General features: G+C 44.2%; 1 protein-coding gene across 3 annotated transcripts in view; it reads left to right on the top strand.

The window, feature by feature from the left end:
• Window positions 1-14,569, top strand: part of LOC139915882 (enhancer of polycomb homolog 1-like) — a 36,357-nt gene extending 21,788 nt beyond the window's left edge. For 2 of the 3 annotated variants that reach the window (XM_078287539.1, XM_071904656.2), the window contains 11 exons: window positions 104-310; window positions 1,627-1,775; window positions 2,146-2,293; window positions 2,829-2,993; window positions 3,921-4,010; window positions 4,689-4,837; window positions 5,472-5,902; window positions 9,210-9,331; window positions 9,595-9,736; window positions 10,860-11,247; window positions 12,808-14,569. In XM_078287539.1, coding sequence (XP_078143665.1) covers window positions 104-310; window positions 1,627-1,775; window positions 2,146-2,293; window positions 2,829-2,993; window positions 3,921-4,010; window positions 4,689-4,837; window positions 5,472-5,902; window positions 9,210-9,331; window positions 9,595-9,736; window positions 10,860-11,247; window positions 12,808-12,880 — 2,064 coding nt within the window. In that variant the 3' untranslated portion in view covers window positions 12,881-14,569. The remainder of the gene's footprint in view (window positions 1-103; window positions 311-1,626; window positions 1,776-2,145; window positions 2,294-2,828; window positions 2,994-3,920; window positions 4,011-4,688; window positions 4,838-5,471; window positions 5,903-9,209; window positions 9,332-9,594; window positions 9,737-10,859; window positions 11,248-12,807) is intronic. The other variant, XM_071904659.2, reaches the window with a different exon arrangement.
• Window positions 14,570-14,948: the final 379 nt, after the last annotated feature.

The raw sequence follows: 14,948 nt of genomic DNA, 5'->3' as shown, positions 1-14,948 counted from the left end.
CTGTGCAGAGGCGTGAATGCCCCGACAACAGATTTCTCATTCTCACCACGTAAATACGCATTATCTTATTCATTCAAGTGTAATCCCCGTCCTTACCTCTCAGCTGGTGAGCCTCCCGGAGGCCAAACTGCTCCTGAAGGAGGACGACGAGCTCATCAAGGAGGTCTTCGACTACTGGAGCCGCAAGAGGAAATGCTGCAAGGGCAGCTCGCTCATCCCCAACGTCAAGCAGGAGAAGCGGGACGGCTCCAGCACCAGCGACCCTTACGTGGCCTTCCGACGACGCACCGAGAAGATGCAGACCAGGAAGGTTGGTCGCCCCCAGAGTGTCCTCTACAGTGTTTTTATTCAGCAGGGATTGTGGCGGCTAATATGTTTTTTCCTACCAGACCCATCCTTGTGTTGGTCCTGGTTCTGGTGCAAGTTCAAGTGCTAAAACATTTTTTACGTTGGGTTATATGAATTCTGAGCATCCGGACTACACTTCAGGGGTTCCCATGTATTGATTATATTGTATATTAATTGCCTCCGATGTATAGTTTTGGTTTACATGTGTTTCGGGTGCTGTGGCACACTAAGCTTGTTGTTTCTTGTTTATAGTTTACAACAAACAAAGATTTAATGCTGTCGAGCACTGAAAGCGTGTTAGTGAACAGCACTGACCATAATTCATGGCATCGTTGACACAGTATGGTGGAGTTATGTAGCTTTTGGTCAAACAGTCAGTTGTCATGACAAACTGAAAACAGAGGAAATGTTTGAATGGTGTTTAATTGTCAGATAATGTTGCAGTAGTTAGCCAATGCTAGCCTCATTAGCTTATAGTTAATGACCAGAGATACTGAGCTTACTAAATGTAGACAAAATATAGGCTAGTCTACTTGGACACACACACACACCGTGGGGAAAAAAAAGAAAACATCAAGTCCGTTATTTGAATAGACTGAGCAGATGAGAGAGATAATTTACACACACACACACACACCCCAACCCGCCGGAGTAACCTGCCAAGCTGTGGGAAACACTGCAGCTCTGTGTGTTTTTAGAGGAAATAATTTTAATTTCACATTTTCTTTACTCAGGTGGGTAATTTAATTGCTGTAGTGGTGTACCACAGCTGAATGAATACAGTGGAAACAGTGTGTGACCCCGTGGGAAGACTCTTTGTAGTTCTTTCAACTCTATTCTAAAGGACGTATGTGCCACCAAGTGGTCATATAAAGAATTTGGCCTTGGTGGTGTTCACTGTCTGACTGCGGCCCGAACCGGTTTTCTTTTGTAAAAGTCATAAACCATCATCAGTGTGATAATTCATCAAAACCTGTCTGGCGATGTTGATTCCCACATTTAATTAACGTAACCCAACATGAACTTATAAGTCACATAATTATGTATTTTATTTTCATATTTGCTTTTTATTGTGCAACTCCGATTTTAATTAATGCCTGGCAGTTTTGTTTCTCTAACTGGCTTTTATTTATTGTCTGAAGTGTAAAGTTCATAACATTGTTGAAGTGCTAAATATACAGTTTACATTTAATTATTATTGCTAATATACTGTATATCATATATTGCTCAGTCTTGCTTTTAGTATTGCTCATATCTATTCCTTTGTTCCCCGACCAGAACCGTAAGAATGACGAGGCGTCGTATGAGAAGATGCTGAAGCTGCGCAGGGATCTGAGCCGAGCCGTCACCATCCTGGAAATGATCAAGAGGAGGGAGAAGAGCAAGAGAGAGCTGCTGCACCTCACACTGGAGATCTTCGAGAAGAGGTGAGCTCGCCTCGGGCTGCACACACACTCCGTTACTACAGAAGGAAAACAAAAAACAGTCTCTCAGCAGGGTGGAGAAAGCAGGGCTGCCTGATAAACTGCAGTAACTGCTCAGAGGTTGAAACTGAGGAAAAAGGAACAGTTGAAGCAACTTTTTTGCTTCGTAGGGTACTATGTTAGTTGGCACCGTTTCCAATTTTAATTTTCAGTGATTTATCGTGAGGGGAGAAACGCACCACTGTGCCAAATTAAATGGTTTGAAACCTGTACATGATTGATCACTGCCATCAGTGCTTTTGTCCAGTCTGATGAGGCAATGCATTTTGCAAAGAGCTGTTTGGTCTGACCCTCCTCCCGTCCTCTTTTCCAGAAACGTCATGTCAGACTTCGGCGGTGAGGTAATGGCGGAGGTGCTGGCCCAGCGGGCGCTTGTGAGGCCACAGATCATTCCCCTGGTCCCCCTCACCAACCAGTACCGACACCAGGACCACATGGACCTCAAGGACTACAAGTCCAAGGTGAGACCCGATCAAGAAGTCTGGGAAATCTGGAAATGTATAGAAAATGAATTTGGTCCAGGTCTTAAAAAGTGTTGGGACCAGGTGTAAACTTGAAACAGCATTATCCTCTCACTTTTTGGTTGTAGTACTTGAGCACTTGATGCATTATAACTGCAAAAAAATAATCTGTTAACTGCAAACATCTGTAAATCTTAAAATCTGCCACTAGTACACAGCTAAAGTTCTTTGTACCCAATAGTAACCCTGTATTGGCATTATGAGGGCATTGTATCTTGAATCTCTAATTTGTTTTAATGTATTTTTATCGGTGTCCAATTCTTGGCTACTGCAATGACCCGTTTTCCCTTCAGGGATCAATAATAATTAAGTTTATCTTAATGTTTTGCATCACAAGCCATTACCCAGTTTCCCCGCAGGGATCATTTAAGTTTCATCTAATAATCTAAAGGCTTTCTTCTAAAGTGTTCTACAGTATTATGAAATGCCAATCACTGGTCTCTTCTTCCTCGTCCTCCTCCTCTTCCTCCTGCAGCCCGAGAAGACGGAAGTCCCCCGGCAGAAGAGGAAGTACGAGAAGAAGCAGAAGGTGCTGCCTCTGTCGTCGGGCGCCCCCCACCACCCGGGTCCCGTCGTCTTCAATGCCAAGGACCTCAACCAGTACGACTTCCCCAGCTCCGACGACGAGCCCTTCTCCCAGGTACACACACACACACACACACACACACACACACACACACAGACATTGACACACTCACCTCGGTACATGCAGACCAAGCATGACCACTTGCTTCACTCTATCAAAAGTCATTGCTTGTGGGCATTTCACTGGGTGTGTTCTGGGGTCAAGCATTGGAGTGAATTCTCTGCTTATTTAACATTATTTGTTTTAGATCTATTTCGTATTTTATGCTTTTCTTTATTTTTCTTTATTTTGCCCAAATAAAATCTATAATCATATAGCTAAAATATTTGAGGCTACTTGAGGTAACTCTAAACACCAGGATGACCAATGATCTCTGCCACTCTCCTCCATGCTTTATTTTGTCTGTGAAGATCTTTTATAAGCTGACAGAGATGGTGTCATAGAATTCAGGAAATCCTGACACATTTTTCTTCTCAACTTTTTTTTTTGCCCAAATGCAGGTGGTTCGCGTGCCAGTGCCACTTATTTGCATAATCTTTTTTTTTACCCCTCATCTCATTGCGGGCCTTGTTTGCATCGCCACATCTTTTTTTGACAACCCTTGAACGCCCCTACATAGGGATTCAGTGTCTTGACAAGTGTGACAGGACAGAGCACACAGAAGTTTGTGGACACGTTGCCTGTTGCAGGGAAATTAAATTGCAAACTTCTCTTCAGGAACAGTCTCTCTAACCACTTGGCTGCCCTGCTGCACTTTAGCCTCACCAGTCCCTCTCCATACCTCCAACTGTTACGGTGTTTTTTAGATGCTTGCAGGCCATGAGCTGTCCTGCTCTCTGCCCTTTGCCCTGATAAATCCACGCAAAATGGCAAAAGCACATGGGGATGATGGGTGGGAAGTGTATTTAAACCAGCACTTCTGGCTTCTGTGTTGTAAATCCTGCCTTGCTGTTGACCTCGGTCTGATCTGTGTGTCCCCAGCTGCACTCGGGCTCATCAGAAGCAGAGGAGGAGAACGACCCAGACGGTGCCTACGCTTTCCGCAGGAAGGCAGGCTGCCAATACTACGCTGTAAGTAACTCGATATCTGACAGCTCGGCCATCCTCACACACTTAAAACAAAACACATTAGGACTTCACTTTGGCAGTAAGTCATGATTAAAATCTGTCCAAAATATCTTGTATTAGATTGATTGTGTTTAAAAACAAAAGGTATTTGAATAGCAATTTGTAGAAATCGCATGTTGTAGATGCCTTGTAATGCTCATCTCAGGCGCTGGCTGGAGTAGGAATAATTATCCACGTTGAGATGAATGTGTTATATCACACTCTGAAAGGCTCCAGACCCATTTTATTTCACATCAAAGTAATAGAACTGGTCTGGAGTAATGTAGGAGCCAGCAGGCCAGTGTCCAGTTCAAGAGACTCATCTTTGTATCAGCAATTTTCAGAACTCAGTTTTTATAGCAGAGCATACAGTTTGTTCCAGCTTGCATGCAGGATTTATGTCTAATGTCTATATTGATTGTGGTAAAAGCCAATGAATTGTATTTTAATAGCAGTTTAGATGTTAAAATTTTGGGCACTTAGCTGACGCTCTAATCCAGAGCAACTTGCAAGTGCAACAGCTTTAACTCCTAGATTGATAACATTACAAGCTGCCAATCGTAAAGAGTGCAAGAGGCAGAAGCAAAACACCCAGACAACAGGAGTGAATTCAGTGAGTTTCAGTTTTCTTTGTGTTTGCAGACGCGTCAGGAGCGTGTGGGTAGCTGGCCGTGGTGCGGACCCCGGGAGGGCGGTTTGGCAGACGCCCGCTACCGCTACAGCCTCACCACGCTCACCGTGCCGCGGCGCTGCCTGGGCATGGCCCGGCGACGCGTGGGACGAGGGGGCAGGTCAGTTGCTCTTTTTTTTTCTCTCCTGTTGGTTAAGTTTTTCAGTTATTCTCAGTTATATCCCTTACTCTGCGTTTGTTTATGCCACTTTATTACTAGCTTGTGCAGTGATAGGCTGGACATGTGGCAGCACTAGTACGTAACGGGTGACGGGTAATGATGCCCAAAAGTTCAGCTGCAGGCAACTTTTCTTTGCAGACAAGGAAGTAAGGTGACTGTGGTCAACATCGGCTGACATTTCTTTGGTTGTAGAGAATAAATGGACTCTAAAGACTGGTTGCTCAAGTGTGAAAATGCAGTGAGAGTTGGGATTTAAAATGAAGTCATTTTAGTGCTGGAGTGGGATGGCTGTTGGGATTTGGAGGTTTTACACTTTTTTTGTGTTGAATAAGGAAATTAATCGACTTCACTTTATTCAGCAAGTGCAACAAAAATGTGGCAACCAGTCTTGGTGATATTCATGCAAAGACATATTAAAAAAAATATATATATTGTATTTTTACCATCTTAACTTATCTTTTTATCTTGTGGTGTTTTCTTGGTGGTTGCTTTTATTTGTTGAAGTGCTTTGGATATAGCACAAGTTCTTCTTGTTGACTGTATCGGTGTGTCTCACCCTCTCCTCCTCTCCCAGGGTGCTGCTGGACAGGGCGCACACGGACTACGACAACGTTTTCCACGGACTGGATCCAGAAATGCTCGACCTGCCTCTTCCTCCCTCTCTTCCTCCTACAACTACTTTGTGCTCGCCCGCCGCCGACAAGTTTGCCAGTACCTCAGAAACAAATACCTCGGACAGAAGCTCCTCCTCCTTCAACTCCTCTCCTTCCTGTTCCTCTCCCTCCTCCACGGACCTCAGTCAGATACTGTTGAATATAAAGGCGTGCCGATGGAGGCACTTTAGGCCGCGGACACTACCACTACATGAGCTGGACAATGCCCACCCGCTTTTCAGGAGGCTGAGCCGGGGCCTGAAGCGCCCAGTCTCCGCCTCCGCATTTGGGGGCCAGCCCGGCGGCACCCACCCCCCGGGCAGGGTGGCCCCCGCGCCCGCACCCGTCGCTGGTGAGTGGCCCGGCTGCACTCAACTACGCACACTAAACACTGTGTGCCAGGCATACTTTAGTCACACACATAAACAAGCATACAAAAGCAGTAGTGGTTGTGTTCTTGCTGATTCCTTTGAGTTCACGAAAACCGGATTTTCTTTGCTCATTTACCACTTTCACTATTTCACCAGCCAACTGGATTTTTAGAAGCGACACACACACACTAGCACCACATCTGTCCTACCTTTTGGCTTGCTGGCGTTAACAGACCGAAGCTAGTTGAGAGAGGTAATTGCCAAGTACCCATCCATGAAATTATTCAGGATGCCACTGTGCCACAGATCGCTTCCTTTTTTATTTTGTTCAGTTTCTTTTTTTCTGGTGTTTTCACTGGACTGCGGCGGTGATCGACTCGCCTCTTTTGTTTGCCGGGAGCGTTTAATAGCGTGACCGGTGTCTATCCTCTGTCCACCGGTGGCATTTTGAAAGGCCGTATTGTTCGGCAGGTACAACCGTTGTTTGGCATTCACGCCGCGTCGCCTCCCACCCTCTCCGGTCCGCAAGGAGTCAATTAAAAAATGGGTTTGATAAATAAATTCATGAGATGCACGGGATTTGTCAGGGTGTGTGGACACAGAGGCGTGGGGCGCTGAATGCAAAGTAAAGGCCACAGGTCCCGACGGTACTCCCGCTCAAGCCGGTCAGACAGTTGTTGTCTTAGTGTCCCCTTAAGCACTTTACATGTTCAGTTTTTTCACTTTGATGTGCATGCAAAACACCAGATTATTGATTTCCTCTGGAACAACTGATCTGCTCAAGTCTATTAGCACAGCAATTTTAAGACAGGTTTGTTGCGAAGTGCTTTACGGACAACAAAGGACACAAAAACTGATAAAAACAAGTATAATAAACAAGAGACAAAAGAAACACCTTTTCCAAGAAATACAGCGTGTGTGTGTGTGTGTGACTGTGTGAGTAAGAGTAGCGGCAAAGTCTGCAGCAGTAAGAGGACAGACTGCAGCTGAGAGTTAAGGTAGGTTTTAGGTGGTGCTGAATAAATGGGGATTAAGTCTGGATTTAAATAATGCTAGTGTCTGATTGCATGACATGGGTAGTAAGCTACAGGAGAAGGCTCTGCCGCTGCTGCTGTTTTTCAAATGCATGGAATGACGAGGAGTCCTGCATGCTGTGAGCAGAGAACGGGGAGGCTTGTAGGGTACAAGTAAATCAATGATACTTTGAGGCGCAAGGCCACACAATGCTTTGAAAATGCCTTAGACTTCATAATCAATAGAGAGCCAGTGAAGAAAGACTTAAGACCAGGTTGGTTAGAGGCTGGACGATTGGCTGGAAGAACTTGGGTGTTTTGTCATTATTCACTGGCAAGCGCTTAAAGGATAAGGCCGGTGCTTTTTAATGCATTGCTTACTGTCAACAAATCCTATGAAAATAACAAAATCAGCAATGGTTTTGTTTTGCCAGCAAATCTCGTCCATGTAGCTGGTGCCCAATGAAGCCATGTCCCAGCAGCCATAGAACTCCATTGTATTAAAAACATGATTAAAAGCACGTCAGAGCTGACCATAGGCTTGATGCTAGTGTTACGTTACTTCTGATTAGACGAGCTAATTACTGGCTCTTGACCCTCATTCCCAAAATGCCACTGATTTGGTAGGAATGAGCTAGTAGAACAGCTATGAGAGCATGCAAGTTGTGATGAAAATTGGCTTCAGGCTGCACTGTAAGAACAGAGGCTGCATCTATTTCTCATGTGTGTCAGTGGTTGGCACACTCCACACCAACACCTCCAGTAGCGTTGTGCCGGACATCGATGTCGGTGTCAATGTGACTTTTTCATGTGGCGTGTTGAGGTATTTTTTCCATCAACCTAATATTTTGAAAATAGCGTTTCACTTTTGCAATGCAACCATTAGCCAAAGCAACAAAATCATTGAGTAAGAAGTGTGGAGAACAATCCTCAGCGGTGGAAAAGAGACTTAAGTGACGGCCCTACAGCTCACACACACACACACATCGTTCCCAAGAGGCAGCAAGCAAAGCCCTTTCCTCTCACTTTTAACTTTTAAAATGTTTATATGAAAATGATGTTCTCCCCAAAAATGTGAACCCAATGGAGAATGAAACTCTGCCTTCGGATATGTGTGGTTCAGCGATGTGACGATGTGTAAATGTTGGACATCGAACAGCTCTGACCTCCAGTCTGGATCAGTCTGAGCTGTAAGGTTCTGCTGTGCTCCACTGAGGATGAGGCCTCAGTTTTAGTTTCCCAGTCTTTTCTTGACTCAAACGAGGCAGTATTGGGTGGGTGTGGGTTGGTATGGGTGGCTTTATGCCTGTGTTAGTGCATGAATTACCAAATGGGCACGCTGCCAAAAAAACACCAAGAGCCCTGAAAGATATTGGGCATTGAAAAACGATGCCTGTCGGCGTCTCGATTTTTTTTTTAAGGCACTGCTGGAAAACGCAGGCAGGAGAATATCAGAAAAATAATTGATTCTGTCGCGTAATGTAATGTGCTTTTATTTAACAAAGAGAGTAGTCAGTATTGTCTCAGGATCCTTGGGTGGTGTGTGTGTGTGGGTGTGTGTGTGTGTGTGTGTGTGTGTGTGTGTGTGTGTGTGTGTGTGTGTGTGTGTGTGAGAGAGAGAGAGAAAGACGGAGGAAAGAAAACTGGTTTCAAACAGCTTCATGAATCAGGGATGTGTTTTTGTTTTTTTGTGAAGTTTTGTTTCCCAGGATTTCATGTGGAGCTGAAATGTCGAAATTGTATTATTAACGACCACAATTTCCAAATCGCAAGAGGCTGCAGTGTTTCTTAGCAGAAAAAAGTGTTTCAGACTGCTTCCTAAACAAAGTATTCTGGTACTGAAGAATCCCTGGCCTACAGATCAGTGTGCATGTCAGGGAAATGGGTTTATTTTATTAAAACTGAGCAGATCCTGGGCAAGAGCATCTCATACACACACACACACCCCACCCACGCTTTTTTCTACATTTTATAACTCGGGAATATATTATTTAGATAAAACTGTCTAGGTGCATCTCAGTTCACACTGCAATCTCAATATTGAGCAAAAACACTTGAATGTTTTTTTTGGAGGTTTTTAGGCCAGTATTGTTTAGCCTCAATTTCAGGTATATTTGGACTTTATTTCCAGCGAGAGCCTACTCTCGTCCTGCTTTTTGTTTAAAGTTATAAAATGCAGAAGCCATGTGATTAAAAAACACAGCATTAAAAACACACATGTATGAAGGTGTGAGCGTCTACTTCCAGATTTATAACCCCCGTTTGTCCCTCTCAGCTTTCACGGCCGAACAGTACCAGCAGCATCAGGAGCAGCTGGCCCTGATGCAGAAACAGCAGCTGGAGCAAATCCAGCAGCAACAGCAAGCCAACAGCACCGCCACTGCCAACAGCACACAGGTCAGTAGTCAGCCAGACAGTCAGTCAGTCAACCAGCCAGTCAGTCAGTCAAGCCAGCAGCAGACAGGTCAGTCTGACTGTCTGTCCTTCTGTCAGTGATAAACTGGCTGGTCTGGCTTCAGTGACAAACTGGCTGGTCTGGCTTGTGTTTTTTTGTCTCTCTCTTTTGCTCCAACTCCCTCCCTCTCCACTTTTTACCACCTGTGTCTCTCTCTCTCGCTCTCTCTCTCTCATTCACTCACACACTCACTCTCTTTCTCCAGGGTCTGGTGTCGAAGACGTTAGACCAGGCCAGCGCTCAGTTTGCCGCCTCGGCCCTGGTCACCACCGACCAGCTGCTGGCCCTCAAGACCAAGGAGGAGCTGGTCCTGGGAGGCGGAGTCAACGGCGTCCTCTCCCCCTCAGGTACGACTCCCACATCTGCCACCTCACCCCACCCCCACCCCCACCCAGGCAGTCAGGTGTCTGCAACTGTGAAGAAGGAGCAATCGGGCAGCACAGTTATGGCTGAAATGCTGATTATTTTGCTTGATATTTTGGTCACTATTAGTCAGCACAATTACTAGTCTTTGACTTTGAGGAACATAATTTATTTTACTGTCCTTTTGGCATCTGGTTTCAACTATTGTCAACCACAGTGGACATCCTAAATTAAATGTTTCATTCCTGTTAATATGCCATTCTACAATCATCAATTGTGGGACCTAAAATCGCGATATACAAGTTATTCATCATTACTTGTACAGCCCTAACTAGTGTATATAATTTCTTTTCAAAAATATTTCAAGCAAGCAACTGAAATCACTTCAACTCATAGCACATCGAATTCAAAGTGCATTTTACACAGAAATGACAGTGCACACCGACATTGAACAATCGCAGCAAACAAAGAGGATAAAGCAATTACAGTTCTAAACCAACAATGGAGCGCACAAAAAGAACAAATACAGGCACAGTACAAAGCTGACTGAACAAAACAAGCAACAGCAACCCCGCAAACAACAAATAATCATTTCAGGCAGTGGCGTTGCGTAGATAACTCTGAAAAGTGACAATATGTAATTTCTGTCTGAGATAATTTGGGAAATGAAACCCGTGTTTTGGTTCTTTGATTTCTAGTGAGTCATTTTTCTTCTTGAAAAAACCCTCTGAGGGAGAATAAAAGTCATAAATGAGCTTTTGTCTCACAAACGACAGAGAATCTTGTGCCCGTTGTAAATCTTCATCAGTTTAGGTATTTGTCGAGCTGTTTGATGTAGTCTGTGCAACATTGCCAACAATGGTAGAATAAAGATGAAAATAAAGTTGCATTTCTACTTGAATCGTTATTATAATTCTATTACTGCTTTTTAAAGTGCTTTTCTTTAAGTTACAAATTGAAGCGGCAGGATTTTTCTTCAAAGAATGGTTGATAATCTAGAACCTTCCATCTCCAAATCCCAACCCCGTCACCAACCCTTCCCATCATCCCCCCCACCCCACCCCTCCCCCCACTACCGCCCATACTCTACTTGACCCCTCCCTCCAGGTGTCTACAAGGGCTTGCACCTCCCGAGCACAGCGTCCCCGTCCCCCGCCGCCCCGGCCCCGCCCGCCACTATCCCAAGCCCCGCCTTCCTCCACCCCGGCACCACCACCACCTCCGCCACCAGTAACAACAACGGCACCGCCCACCCCGCCAACACCTCCACCAACAGCACTACCACTAACACCGCCACCACTCAGGTCCTGCTGGGAAACAACAACAGCCTCCGTCTGGGCGTTCCCACCGCCAAGCGCGCCCACGCCCCCCGGACGCTTAGCGCCGCCGTGTCGACGTCCGCCTTAAAGCTCGCCGCCGCGGCCGCTGCTACCGCCAACTGTCAGAAACCCAAGGTCACCGCAGCCTCGGCCTCGCCGCTGGACATAGTGCCCAGGTGAGAGGGGAGGGAGGAGCGGGTGGCTGTTGTTCACATGCTTATAATGAAACGTTCATGATCTCAGTAGGAAACAAAAATCAGGACCATAGCACAGTTGTCTTGTACATGGAAGGAAATCCTGTAGTGTGTAGCTGTCTTGTAATGTGTCAACACCAATGAACCCAAGTCACATTCCTTGTGCACCTGTCGTACTTGGTGAATGAAAGCAGTTCAGATCCCGGTGCATGTGTTCCACAATCGCTGGTGGTTTCCAAAAAAAAATATTCAAAAATTTCCTACATAAAGTGTTAGCATCTAAACTTGTTTCTCCACTATCTGGATGGTTAACTAGCCTAATGTTGTTAGAAAGTTAACATTATTCTCGTGGTGACACATGGCAGGTGTGAAGCCACTAAAAATACAAAATGAAGACCAAGACACAAAACATGCACTGTATAAGTGAGAAAGTTTAAAATTAAACTCTAAATCTACTCACACAGTACCTGATTCTCTACACAAAATGGCAGTGAAAACTGATGAAGACTGAAGTAAAATTGAACAAAATGTACTTATTGTAAGTCGCTTTGGACAAAAGCATATGCTGAATGACAATGTAAATGACATAATGTAATGAAAATGAGTAGGGTGACACACTTCAATGAAAAATCAATTCAGTATCAATTAATTTAGCTGGTAAAAACCTTGGCGGGTGAACCAAAAAGTTAATTTTAGATGCGATTACATCTATTTGGGGGTCGGTGAAATTAAAACACCGGAGAACCCAGATTTACAGGTACCATACTGTACTTGGAAGGCAGAATGGTGACTTTGGGGATTCTTCAGCCGATGTGGCCCTGTACTGATTTTAAAAATAACGTTTTTTTACCTTGGCTGATGCTGTAGAGGGAAGTACAGGGAGGAGGATTATGGCCACATGTGAAAAATGTATTTGAGTTCTGAGATTCAGAATTCTGAGTTTAAAGAATTGTGAGGAAAAAAGTCAGAACTCAGATACATTTTTCACATGTGGCCCTAACCCTCTTCCGTAGGGAAGTGTAGCGAGTAGGGCTGGGTATCGGTACTCGATACCTTTTTAAGGTATCGACCGAAATAACCCAGTACCAAGTAGTATCGAAACTTCTCCAGTCAAACGATACCTGCATTCGATACTTTTTGTACACAGATCTAGAAAAAAATGACTATTTGTATGGTTTTGCTCGCAGCCAATCACCACAAGCGTTCTTCGATTTAATGCGACGTGTGATTGGCCCACTACCGCAGCAGCTACAACCCATACAGTCTGTGGTGGTGAAGTCGAGCGCGGTGTGTATGTGACGGAGTTGGCAGTTCAGCGTGCCGAGATGCCACCAAAACGTTAAAAAAAAGGCATCGAATGAAGTACTCTATTGGTATCGGTATCACTTTAAGGGTACTGGTATTGGTACTGGTATCGTCATTTTTTTTAAACGATACCCAGCCCTAGTAGCGAGTGATCATTTGTGCGTTGGTGAAGCTGCTGTGGCTGCTGATGGCGTGCTGTGCGGTGTGTCTTACCGCCTCTTGTCCTCTTGTCCTCAGGGAGAATCACGATCAAGACAAGCCAGCACTGAACAGTCTATCAGAGAACACAGTGGCCATGGAAGTTACGTAGCCTCCTGCATGCGGCACGGGGGGAAGCCTAACTCCTTTATTATTATTATTATTTTTTTATGTTTTATTTTTTTTTTTTAGGTGCTATGCATCGTCTGTAAGAGTCGTTAATGCAAGCGGCGGCGGAATGCGCACGGCAAAGCTGTGTTTCCATGGCAACTGTTTTGGGACTTAATTGCAATGCTCGTCTCGTACAATTGTTTTTGTTTTGTTTTATTTTTTCTCCCCCATTTCCCTATTTGTTACTGTTAATAAGAGATCAACGTCTGTAAATTATGAATATGGCAATTATATGTACAGTACTGCATATTTGTAATACCCCCCGCCCCCCCCCCAGCCCCTCCCCTCCCCACCCTTCTTCTTGTATATAACATTACTTGAATACAGAATTGTTCATTTGTGATGTTTTGCACTCGGGATATTAAAAAAAAAAATCAAATTAAAAAGAGAAAACGACAAACTGCAACTGGTGCGAGCGTGAGGTGTGAGAGTTGTACCACAGAAAAATGTCTGTCATCACGTGCATGGTGCGGAACCTGCTGTTTGATCTATTTATTGTGCCGTGTTTACAAAGGTTTTTTTTGTTTTGTTTCGTTTCATCCGTTTTCTGTTCGTTTTCTGTTTTTTGGTTCTTTGTACACTGTACCCCCTCACTGGTTCCCCGTGCTGTAGTCAATGTTTAGCTTAGATATAAACTTCTCTCTCTGTATTTTTTTGTATGTTGTGAACATGGCGGGGGGGGGGGGGGAGGGGGGCGTTCCTCCTGGGTGTTCCTCCTGGGTGTTCCTGTGTTGAACCCATGGGTGACATGCATTCATCCGGATTCAGGCGCAGGGCAGGAGGAGAAAGGTGTGAATTTGTTCTAGGCATCAGTTTGTCAGTGGGTTAATCAGTTTCCGCAAAGCTCTTCCATACATAAATTATTCCTGAGACAAGTAACAAAAAAATGGGGATGAAGACTCTTTCCCAGAAGACCTTGCTGCTTCTGACTTATCTAAGCACTATATAATTTTTGTTCTGTTTCATTGATTGATGCTGCTTTTTGTATGATTTCGGTCTCTGGTTTGCGCCAGCGGGCCTAATTAACTTCTGTTTTTTTTTCTAAAAGATAATCCCCCCCAACACACACTTCCCACTCATTTTGTGAAAGAATTATTTTTGTATCTCCCACTTTTTTTTTTTTTTTTTTTAAATTGTATGTTCCTCATCAAAAGACTTCATTCTTTTGTTACTTGTTGATCTAAAAGAAAAAAAAATCTATAAGGGAGAAAAATGCAGTAACTTTTGGACATTTATCATCATTCCAGTTTCTACGTAATACAAGAAGGAAAATATGTATTAAGTGAAAAAAAAAAATAAAACAAAGACCGTTTTCTCTGCTTTTAGAATACTCCAGAAGGCTGCGAGGCCATGAACCACAAGTTATCGGGTGCCTTCCTTTGGAAAAAAAAATATTAAAAAAATATGAGCTCTCTTCTGTGAAGAGTTTGGTACTGAACAAGGCTACTTGTAGTTTCTCTTTGTCTGTACCACAATCCCAATGCCCATTCCAATGGCCGAGTTGATTCATGAGTTTTGTTTGTTTGTTTTTGTAGATCTCCCCCCCTTCCACATGAAACATGGGAAAGACAAAGAATCCTCTTGAATTCTCACAAAATGAAATAAAAATCCAGGGCATTATGTGTTTTGACCGGCATGTCTCATTTTTTTTGTTGTTGTCTTCGTCTTTAATGTGTCCATGAAGGCAGGAAGGTGTCCAGGGAGGGAAGTGACCAGCGGACACCGGACAAATGGCTGTTTATATTTTGGCTGTGACTTGTTTAGTTTGTCTGCTCTACCAGTCTCTTAGGCAGGTGATCAGACAACTATCATTTGGAGGTACTGTTCTAAAAAATGTGTTTTTGTCTTTGAAGGACAGACATGAATGTTGGATATTGATGGTGGGCAAAATATTATCAGCCACCAGACAAAAGCCAGTGACTTTGCCTGGTTTCTCTACCAGCCACTTTGCAAGAAAACCAACCATCTATCATTTGGAAGTCCTGCTTTATACCAAAAAGTAGCTTGGT

This window comes from Centroberyx gerrardi, chromosome 13 (assembly GCF_048128805.1).
Source record: "Centroberyx gerrardi isolate f3 chromosome 13, fCenGer3.hap1.cur.20231027, whole genome shotgun sequence".
Classification (NCBI taxonomy): Eukaryota; Metazoa; Chordata; class Actinopteri; order Beryciformes; family Berycidae; genus Centroberyx; species Centroberyx gerrardi.
Note: the sequence above shows the minus strand (reverse complement) of the source record. Positions and strands in the feature narration are given on the sequence as shown.